General features: G+C 41.8%; 1 protein-coding gene across 2 annotated transcripts; it reads right to left on the reverse strand.

The window, feature by feature from the left end:
- Positions 1 to 2,514: 2,514 nt before the first annotated feature.
- gpr146 (G protein-coupled receptor 146) lies at positions 2,515 to 10,539 on the reverse strand. 2 transcript variants are annotated; one of them, XM_083677465.1, is made up of 3 exons: positions 10,497 to 10,539; positions 10,242 to 10,373; positions 2,515 to 4,971 (listed from the first exon to the last, which is right to left on the reverse strand). In XM_083677465.1, exon 3 carries the CDS (start codon positions 4,927 to 4,929, stop codon positions 3,928 to 3,930), a length of 1,002 nt encoding a protein of 333 aa, XP_083533591.1. In that variant the 5' UTR covers positions 4,930 to 4,971; positions 10,242 to 10,373; positions 10,497 to 10,539; the 3' UTR covers positions 2,515 to 3,927. The 2 variants fall into 2 exon arrangements, with proteins under 2 accessions (XP_083533591.1, XP_083533590.1); XM_083677464.1 differs by having other exon boundaries at positions 10,242 to 10,519.
- Positions 10,540 to 11,234: the final 695 nt, after the last annotated feature.

Here is an 11,234-nt window from a genome sequence, read left to right on the forward strand (position 1 = left end):
ACAAACTCACCTTGATATGTGTTTGTAATTTTGTTTTCGACATCCTTGCTGTGGAAAGTGTATTAACTTTGGGTTTTCACAGCTCACATGTGAACACATAAGTCTTTTGGGTGGAATTGGTTAGTTTCATAAAGGTGCTCAAGTATGGCCACAGTGTTTCTGTGACATTTTGGTCCATACTGTACTGCGACTCGTACAAAACAGTTTGTGTTACAGAAGAAGGCGCACACCTGAGTTAAATCACAAGACTATTGAGTCAAGAGAGAGAGTGAGGTGCAACCAAGTGGAAAGAGAGGGTGGTAGGGTACTTTGAAGTCCACAGGCTGGAATAACAAAGCTTTTTATTTGCTGTGTGATTATTTTTTGGGGGGTGAATAGTGACAGTAGTTAGCTACACCGCTACATAGCAAAAAAGTAGTTAATTGATGATTGTTACTGCTGACGGCAGCAGCAGAATGCATTCTGAAATGTACAGAAACATTGTGTCTGCTCGAGTGCAAGCAAATGCCTCCAAATTCATTGGATGGCGCTTCATCATACAGTAAGACAATAAGCCAAAACATACCTCCATAGGAAATAGGGAGTTTTTCAGGGCCAACAAGTAGAAAGGTCTTGACTGGCCAAGTCAACCTTCAGATTTAAATTGAACATGCATTTAATTGGTTGATAAGATTTTAGGCAAATAGACTTCAAAACAAACAACTGAACATGGCTGCAGTACAAGCCTGGCAGAGCCAGAAAATACCCAGCGTCTGGTGGGGTCAATGCGTCGCTAACTTCAGGCAGTTATTGCGTACAAAGGATTGTCGACCAAATATTAAACATGAGTGGTTAATTTGGACATTTGATAAATCTGTCCCATTACTTTTGGGTACCCGAATATAAGGGGACTATGCATAAAAGGTGTTGTAATTTCTGAATGGTGAAACCAATATGTACCCAAATACCATCATATAAAAGCTTGGAACCTCTACTTTAACCTCATAGTACTTGTTTGATTTGAATTCGGATTTGAATCCAAACTTTTGGAGTGTAGAGCCAAAAGAAGAAAAGATGCTTCACTGTCCCATTACTTACGCAGGGCACTGTATATACATAGCATTTTTGAAGATCGAACAGATATGGGATATAACATGACAGGTCTGTAGTTGAAGATATCCCCCAGGTCACATGATACCAGGTATGATTGGCTGATCCAGTCCCCTGTGATTAGCAAATTGATTTGAGAATTGGAAAAATAAATAAATAAATAAACTCTCAGCTGCCTATTGGAGAAGAGGCAAACAAGCTATTTTTACAGTACAAATGGCTGTGGTTTACACAGCTCTGCAGATGGGCAAACAAACCTAATTACCTTGCAAGACACATATGTGTGGTTTTAGCTTGACATTATTGGCACAATCCAAAGATTTCTACAAAGACAATTACAAAGACACAGGGTTCATTTCAATCGTGTTGGAGTTTCCTCCCCTTCTCTCCCTCATCTGTGCAGATCAGAAAAAACAGGGCAGATGAAAGCAATTTTGAGGATGTCTATACGAGGGATTTGCTTTGATCTGTCTATCTATCCAAGTGCACCAAGAGTCCACTCTTTAGACTATTGAAATGCACCAACATTCTCTCAGCGGTGGACCATGAATGGCCATATATAGCTAGTGGTGGCCATCGATATTTCAACAAACAAATGGATACGATAATATTAGACCAAAAGTAAAACTAAAAGTAGGAACACTAAGAACAAAAGTAACAGGCATTGTGTTTATTATCCATGTTAGTTTATTGTTTAATCAGTCTTTAATAGACAGTAGAGAAGATAACTGACGCTACAGTATCTAAATATATCTCTCAGAAAATAATACTGTATTTTTGAAAGGGCATTGTTTTCTTCCAGTAAATCTCTAACATACAATATATACACATTTCATATTATACACATATACTGGTATATACAAGTCAAAAAAGCATCACATCTGAAAATGGATTCATTTTTACCTTTTAGGTTTCATTGTTTTTCATCATTAAATACATTCTTAACTCTGTTTATATAGGTGGATTTAAAAGAATATCATACTCTAGACTTTCCCATACGCATACAGTACTCGTTCTTTCAAAAATATACTCATTTTGGTAGATTATATTGGCTCAACATAAGTGAAAGTAGAGGTGATAGTATCTGTCATGCTAAAGCAAAAAATCAGAACAATTGTGACATTTTACTGTTCCCTATTTTAGTTGTTTTCTTCTTTCCTGACAGTATTGGTCATACTGTATCAGTTTGTCATGGCCATAGTATCTAGTATTATATTGCTCGTAAGTATATAATGCAAGAGCCAGGCTTCAGTGTGTATACTTCTTCAAATTCTGTCTCTATCATCTTGTACATGTTGGGCCTGTCAGTGATTACTCTGTCTTTCAATCTGAACTATACCCAATTGGATTGCTTCTTTTTCCTACTATCACTCAAAAGCCTCCAGGATTAAAACCAGGTGATATAAATCCAAGTATTTTTTTAAAATTTTGTTTGCAGGGTAAAACATTAAGCATATCTGGTCACATGCAAGATTGCACTAAAGCTCAAGAAGAGTGTGCAACTATAATCAATGGGACTTTGATCTGAGCTTAAACAATGATTAACTGGGTGTGGAGGTTTTTGTAGATTTTTTTTAAAATATATATATAGTTTTTTTAAACCATCTGTCATGAGGTGCCTCAATGCATGCATGTCTGTATTTAGCACCTGCAGTAGCAACACCTAAAATAATAGGTTAAGCTTATCATTGTAGTGTCTTTTTTTATGGGGAGATGATTAAACTGGCCATTTCAAACAAATATTTCAACATGTATGACATGATCATGCAACAATGGACGTAATGACAAGAGTGAAATGTGATGAGTGTGTTGCTTTGCTGTTATTTAGCTGAAATATAAATAGGACACCTTTTACTCTACACTGTATACCAACTTCTTCTTCGCTGTGGGAAACCAGGTAAGCTAAGCAGCAGATGATGTGCAGATCACCTTGACGCCTCTGAGCAGCACTTACACATACTGAGCAAAGGCAACTGTTCCAGACACAAACTGACTCAGTTATTAGCTGCTAGTGCAGACAGTTATGTGACAACATCCTAGGACAAAAGAGGTATGCTGGCCTGACCATTTATGAACCCTGAATATAAGCTCTCTGAGGCTTAAGACTTTTCTGGAAGTTTTCTTAGCAGTTCACATGATTCTATGTAATGCCGTAGTGGTGTGGAAATGAGGTACATGTATTTGTATTGTAGTACTGTATTATGTTGGGGGTGAATGTGTGCAAAGGTTTACTGTATGTGCAAGACAGTGGAAGTGGACAGGGTGTGGTGAAACAGGAAGTCTCTGGGTGGTCATATATTTTCAGAATTAGGGTTCATTCAAATTCTTACCACCAGCTACATGGTAGTAGTGACATGCTGAAGGACAACACAACATGATTTGATATCAACAAATGATTTTTTTTTTTTTTTACTCCAATACGGTAAAGTAACCTTTCCTCTAGTCAGTTTGTGTGCTCTATCCTATCCCTACTGACTTTCCTGTTTTGGTCACCCTGTATGTGTTGAAGAAGAGAGAAACATCATTAACTGGGGAAGGCTAAGCCTTTTATCCCCAAGTGACCAAGTAACAAGCTTGCTTACACACTATCACAAATAAAACAGCACTTAGTGGTTTCTGCTTGGTTTGTCATCTCACTACAGAACTGGACAAATAAAGTAAAGTTCTGGAAAGTCACTGAAGATTCCTTAGTTTTATACAAAACACAGACTCCGCCCCCGAGCAGCGAGGGACCCGTTGCCGACTTCTCAGGCCACATACTAGCTCTGACGGGTCTGGGATAAGTGCAGGCTAGCTAGGGGGAGTTGGAGGAGGGTCAGAGCCAGGCATAGCCCTTCCTTATGTCACCACCTGCTGCACTGTGGAGCGTTCATGAGGGCAGGCCTGCTCCCCACAGTGCAGCCTCTTTAGCAGCCTCTGGAGCTTGTGGGAGAAATTCTTGTTCATCTGCCTGTACATGAGAGGCATGGCGAAGCTGCTGGAGAAGGCCAGCAGCTCAGATAGGCACCTCAGAAAGAAGTAGGTGGTGAGCCGCTGTCTGTTGCTATGGCTCCCTGGTGCCCCGGCTATGGTGTGTACCAGCAGGGTCATGTAGTACGGGGTCCATAGGACAAACTGCATGCACACAGAGGCTAGCAGCAGCCTGTGGATAGAAGGGTCCAGACGGGCTGAGTCCTGGTCCAGGGGGGTAGACTCTTTCCTAATGCGCAGGATGAGCACAAAGGCATACAGGACAGCCACGGCGGGCACCACATAGCCAATGAACATCATGATGGCATCCGCCGCTTCCTTGTTCTGCATCTTGGAGCACTCGATGATCTTGGTCGAGACGTGGTTGCACACGTAAAAGAGCAGCGAGGAGAAGCTGGTGAGCACAGCGCCGCCCCAGATAAAGCCACACACGTGTTTGGTGTTGTACACACTGGACATGTACGTGCGAGGCAGCGCCCGCTCAATGTAGTAGTCCAGGCTGAGCAGCGTGGTGGAGTACATGATGACCAGGGAGGAGATGTTGAAGAGGATAAGCAGGGTGATGTAGATCTCGTTGTTGTACTCCCACACAGGCCAGCGTGTGAAGCTGGGGCCCAGCAGCTCCACAGGGGCCACCAGGTTGAGCACCAGGCCTGCGATGGCCATGTTGACAAAGTAGACGTCAGGCATGGTCATGGACACCTTGTTGGACAGGTTGACGACCACCAGCAAGGCATTGTAGCACAGGCCCACAGGGAAACACACCATGAGGTAGATGAGGGAGAAGACGGACAGAATGAGGCCAAAGTCCTGGCAGAGCCGGTGGTCCACACTGGTGTCCGTCTCATTGTAACCCATACAGCTCCACATTTCAAGGCTCCAACAGAGATCTGCACTTGCTTACTGGGTTAGCTAGAAACAAGGAGAGAGGAAAACAACATTAGCCACCTCAGATTTCACTGTGCTACATCCCATAATTAAATCAGGAATGGTAAAGCTAATATTATTTTCTATCTATTAGCTATTGCGCATGCCTGTGACATGTGGAGATAACAGACAATACGGAGATAACAAACAATAGCGATATGCTTCTCCTTCATAATATCATCTATTACTTTGTCTGTGTTATTGGTTTCTGCCATTTCTGCAGTTCTTATAAAGTGCTCTGCTGGGGAGAGAAGCAAGCAAGAACACTCAAACACAAACAACCCAGACACAGCAGAGCTATTATGCCTGGGGTAATACCATTAATTCCACTTCATTGCATTTCACTGGCTGAATAAAACTTGTTTCATTGGCTAGCGCGGCCTTCAAAACTTTTTTTCTGCCGTTTTAGGGCCACGCTAGCCAGAGCAATTGAGGCCCTTGTTCTTGTGGAAGAATACAAAACTGCATTTGTTTGACACCCCTGCAAACCCCCTGGCCCTTTTCTGCCTCTTCCGACTCTCTCTCTCCCTCCATCTCTCTTCAGGCCCAATTCTCTGTCACAGCCACATGCAGGGGCCAGGCTGCCTGTGGAGAGTTGCCCTTGTGCTTTTCACATGGCCCGCCAAATAAAGACCCCCCCCCCCCTCCCCTTTACTAGCCTGACTCTACAGGCTGCTTTGGCTCTTCCATTTGGACTAACGTGTGGATGCCTTCTGCTCAGTTTACTACTCCCCCATGTAAGAGAGAGAAAGAGAGAGAGCTCATGGAATGTTGTGGGTGATGGGTAGATTTACAGACGGTGAAATGTAATGCAGGCACTGTGTGTGCTGGCATGGGGAGGGGTCAGTGTGGACTGAGGGTGAGGTTGGAGTTCAGGACAAGGTCAGAGAGAACGCCTGGGCACATGCAGGGGAAGGCCGAACTGGGGCTAAAGCCCGCCGAAGCTGCTCATTAAAAACACAGTTATATAACTCCCTCTGCCTGGAATATGCCAACTCAGATCATATTTGAACATTAACTAATTAATTCTGCTCAGGAAGAAATGAAAGCATAAGCTAACAAAATAGCTTCTGTAAAGAGTACTATGGAAAATGTCTTCCCGTGGTAAAAAAAAAAGCTTGGACTTTTCTATTATTACAAAATCATAATCTATGATAAGGTGTGTGTTTTATGTTTTATAGCCTCCTACAAACAAAACAATTTGTAATCTGAAAAGTTGAAATAAATGGGGCACACTGCTTTCTAAATAGTTCAATAATGAAGCACGCTTTCAAATGTGTGTTCACCTGGTCAGCATTTTCCGACACTCAAGACAATGTTTTGGAACACTGAGCAGATGGATGATTTTGTTTGTAGGAGGTTGAGAGAAGATGCCAGTAAAGAGAACATTCCTCTGTTCACTTACATAACCCCACTACTGAGGGGCTGTGTTGGCCTGAGGACACACACCAAACGAGAGACACACACAAAGTTCCTGCAGGAGAGATCACTTGCTCCACTACACCTCCTGAGCTGGCTGTAACAGGAGTATGGTGGAGGGGCGTGCTGCAGAAGAACGGTGTAGAGTTACCTTTTCAAAAAAGCCCACTAGCTCTCCTTTCCCAAGGACAGGTGTAATGGGCTTGACCCTGGTAAAAAAAAACACTCACACACCACCAGGTAACTCATGCTTGGGTTGAGTTTTAAGGGAGGAAGGGGGGGGGGGGCTGCCAGAAGAAAGGCATGTGACGAGCTGTAGTCCTGTAGATAAGCCTATGTGAATATGAGCTGTCTTTGTGAATATAGGCCCTGCAGTCATCTCTTGACCCACTAGAAACTGAAGGCCTAGCAACAGTCCCTCTGTGTTCCCCCCAGAGAAATCTGGGATGTGCAAATGAACAGTCTAGTTGGTTATTCATGTCTGTGAAGAATCAAAGATGTGTGTGATGTACCTGAGACATAATTGCCTTTATGTTGCACTGTTCTCTCAGCTTGATATGGACACTACATATAGAAATACATACTCATACAGTAGCTTTAGTATTCCAGAACACTCTGCATGTTAGAATTGACTACTTATCTGTAAAGCCCTTTCATTTGCTGGTTTTCCAGCACTTTTTCTCTCTAAAGAGACCACGACCAAACATTGCCTGAGATGGCAGATAAGAGGCATTCCTGAGAGTGAAAAAAGTGACAGCCCCTATGTTTCCCTGACAGTAACAGACACATGCACATGACAAGGTATTCCATAGGCTCTCACTCAAAGAGCGCCAAGTTGAGCTGTGAGAAGCCCTAAATCATTTCACACAACACCATGACTGCCAAAGCCAATGTGAACTTGTCATACTTTCTTCTACGTCAAATATTGTTAGTTTAATATTCCCCAAAGGAAGAATGCTGCTAAGTTTGGCATGCCTCATCCCATCCCCACAGACAGGGTGTTGTGAGAGTGACACAGATGTGCTTGATGTTTTCAACACTTTGGACTAAGTCAGGGGCTGAAAGGAATAGTGTGACACGCTCGGCTCACACCCCTATCCCCCTGGAATGTACAGGCACTTCTCAGAATCGGAGTGATGTCACATGATTCTGCATACATGTCTACAGCTGTGTGTAGTAAAGAAAGAGGAGACCTGTAGAAAGAGCATGCACATTTGGTGACTCAGGTTTTCAAATGTTGTATAAACAACTGTGTATTCAATCAACTTGAAAAGTAACTGCAATCAAATTAGAGAGTCAAAGCAATTTCATACTACACAAATTTGCTCAAAAACACTATATTCTCCCAACCAGCATAACATGTTTTGTATCACGTTTGACAGAAATTGTCCTCATTGCATTTGTTAGGGAAGGGTCGGAGTGGCTTTGAAATTAGCATTTCAAAACGATGGGAGAATATGTTCCTTTCATGAATAATTCCACCTGTGAAAGTCATTCATCTATCATGACTAGGTCCATTTGATATTCCCACCTGCTTTTTATTCCCTCAGAGCAGCATACTAAATGAGCCATGGAATTTGTCTGAAGTTGCTGAAGTCTGCTGCAGGGCTTGTTATACCCTGACACTATATTACACTGGTCACTATCAAGACCTGAAAAGCCATTTTCCTGCTCTGAATCGTTGATCTCTTGTGATATGAATGTTGCATAATTCTTGCAAACACTTGTTCAGTGCCAGGTAACCTCGTTGAGACCAGGCTATCCAAACTAGGGGAAATTTGAGGCAGAAGTTCATTAGCGAGGGGTGGGGACCTGTAACATGCTTGCCACACTCCCAACCCGTCAATAGGCAGCTTAAAATGGAATAGCCAATACTTTTCAGTGATTCCCACATGGGTAGTGTTTCAACAACCAATTATAATTTCAGGAAAAATAAAACCACTTCAGCGAAGTCCATTTTCAAAAGTATAGCTTGCTAGCAATGTTTGCCACGTTGATTGGCTAACACTGACTAAATTGCACTTTACAAGAGTATGAAAAAAGGGGAGGGGGTTGTAAGTGTTGAAACATCACTTCTCCTCGAATCCAATCCAAACATGAACTCTCACAGTCAGTGTCATGCTTTGATAAACCACTGGTGTGTTTCCTTTAATTTAAAGGGGGACTCTTCACACACTGGCAAATACCTATGTCTTTTTACATAAATAGCTTGACAAGTTTGATAGGCTGCATAGGTGTTGAGCTTGTTTTAGAGGACCGGTTGTTTCATGACCTTTGAGGGATGGCACAATAGGGTTAGGGTTAGTCACCTGAAGTAGATAACAATCACATGGTTTAGCTTTGTGATAAAACCATGACCATTAGGCTACTATTCATAAGTTGATCATGAATGGTGCATTCTTGTATAATAAAAGGTGCCTAGTCATCAGGAACACATTTCACACATAACATTTCTCCAAAATATACACAATGAAATAATGTGTTGATGCTGAGGTGCTCCCAGTGTGCTAAACGTTGTTTGTAATGTGGCCACTGTGCAGCCATGATGCTTTCCTATAGGGACACCATGATAAAGGTATAGACCATGAACAAAAGTCACAGCTCAATGGTCAGCACAAAGCAGGCTTACTCTCATTAAGCCAGGGCACTCACGCTTACTTCCTCTTCAGTCACATGCCAGGCTTCAAGCGTGAATCTCAGGAACTCATTTACTGGATGATCTGGTGTTAATGGTCTTGGATTAAGGTAGCTGTTGTGTACATTCAACCATTCCCAATGTTATCATCAACGTTATCATGTCACTATGGAATAACTTGGATTTTATTGAAGGGATCACATTTGTAGCCTATAGCATAACAATCTCGTATTTTCATCAAGAGCTGTGCATACAAAACAAAAAGCATCCGCCCTCCTCCCTTTAACTTCTATCGTGTTCTTTATTTGCCCACCCATCCTAAAAGAAGTGTAGTTGGTAACAAATAAGTTTGTTAGGGAACATTATACTTGTGAAAAATGTGGTCTCTTAGAAATTAAATTGTGTTTCTGAAGCATTACAAATCTGATGTATGTGATAAGGCCTATAGCTGTCAGCCCTGCATCATCAAGCCTCAGCGGGTATCGCTTATGTCTGATTTAGGTGAAGTCTAAAACTTTCCACCCGGTGTGGTTCTCTTGTCTGGACATAATAGTATAGACGTTTGCTCCATCATTCAATTTACTTGTAGTCTACAAACCGTTTGGCTACATCATGCCAGACTGATTGAATCATTTTATGTTGGCGCAAAGCAAGTAATGTTTTTATGTTTCTATGTTACATGGCCTCGTTGTGTAAAGGGTTCATGCTTTTCACTCTGACATTTAATTCTGGTTCTCTCACTTTTGGGCAGTCTCACATTCAGCTCTTAAATTATAATTAGAGGCATATCCCTTTGAATTAGACTGTAAATTATGAATACATTTTTTGCAGAGGGAGTTCATTTGCAAGCATCTGAACTTGCGGGATTTTCAAATGCGTCGTTCTGTGTTTATGTCACAGTAGGCTATAATGTTGGTGTAATGCAATATCCTTTCAAACTAAAAACGATTACAATGTAGCATATCATCTCTTTCATAGAAAGTGACCTCTTCGTGGATATATTATATATGCGTGCTGTTATCTGCGCCGAGATGTATGACTGTCATATAGGTTTCCGAGGCTGTTGTTGACCGCTACATTCAAATATACAATTTAGTTTAGACTAGACCCAAAGCTCGGCAAATTCCTTCGTCTGTATGTGTGAACAAATAACATACAACAGTATGCTGAAAATTAAGAGAATATGTTTTCAAAAACTCACCAGAAAAGTAAAGACTTGGCACAGCGACAGATCTACGGAGGCATCGGGTTTTGCTGTACTTCCACTGACATTTCTCTGTAGTTACATTTGATGATGTCTTACAACGGACGCCGTATATTTCCTTATCCAACACTACACAAAGAAAATAAAGAAAGATTACTTTTCATGTAATTACTTTGAATAAGGCTGCATTAGTAATTCCGTTTAACATCCGACGAGGCTTGTTCTCGAAAGGGGACGACGTTGACGACTTACTACGAATTGAATGCGACTGAACCCTACAGTGTATACACACGTGACCCTCCCCCACCGTCTCCTTCGTTTGGTAGATGAGGCCCGACTGCCCATCGACGTCCTCATTGGACGCAGCAGATGAGCGGTAGGAGGGCTGACCGGACTCAGAAAAACACCCACTTCTACAAGCGAAAACACCTTAGGGTGGCTTTGTCAGCTGAGTAAAATAACAGAAATACTATCATGGACAATAGGCAGAAAGAGATTGTGAGAAATGCAATTTTATTCTTAAATGAATCGTGTCATTATCCAATGTTTCTCTGTTTTAGGCATTCATCCTCTTCATAATTATTAACACGCAGTTTCTTGGTTGTCTTGCAGGTGTGCCATGCCGGTGACACCTACAGTTACCGTATGTATCCATACTGACACATATTTCCATGCAAAGACTGACAAGTATTTATTGGGTGTAGTGAGTCACTATAAACAATGATGGATGAGGATGTTTTACACTTGAGAGTAGTGATTGATGAAATGGTGATAGTGTAGGGTCCAAGCATGTCCAAACAGATAGGACTGTTATTCTGGGAAAGGAAACATTGCCAGTTGTATTTAAGCATAAATCGTGATTATGCATGACGCAACAGGATTATATTTGAACATGTAATACTTTATGTACCTGATGACTGGGGGAAAGGTTATATTTCCCCCCTAATTGTTCACACCTCATGTCTTTGTGTTTGCATTCGTTTTATTCCA

The sequence above is a fragment of the Argentina silus genome, assembly GCF_951799395.1.
Source record: "Argentina silus genome assembly, chromosome: 9".
Lineage (NCBI taxonomy): Eukaryota > Metazoa > Chordata > Actinopteri > Argentiniformes > Argentinidae > Argentina > Argentina silus.

Bases quoted from the DNA above. Each gene is read 5' to 3' on its own strand.
- gpr146 (XM_083677465.1), bottom strand. From the start codon at position 4,929: ATGTGGAGCTGTATGGGTTACAATGAGACGGACACCAGTGTGGACCAC.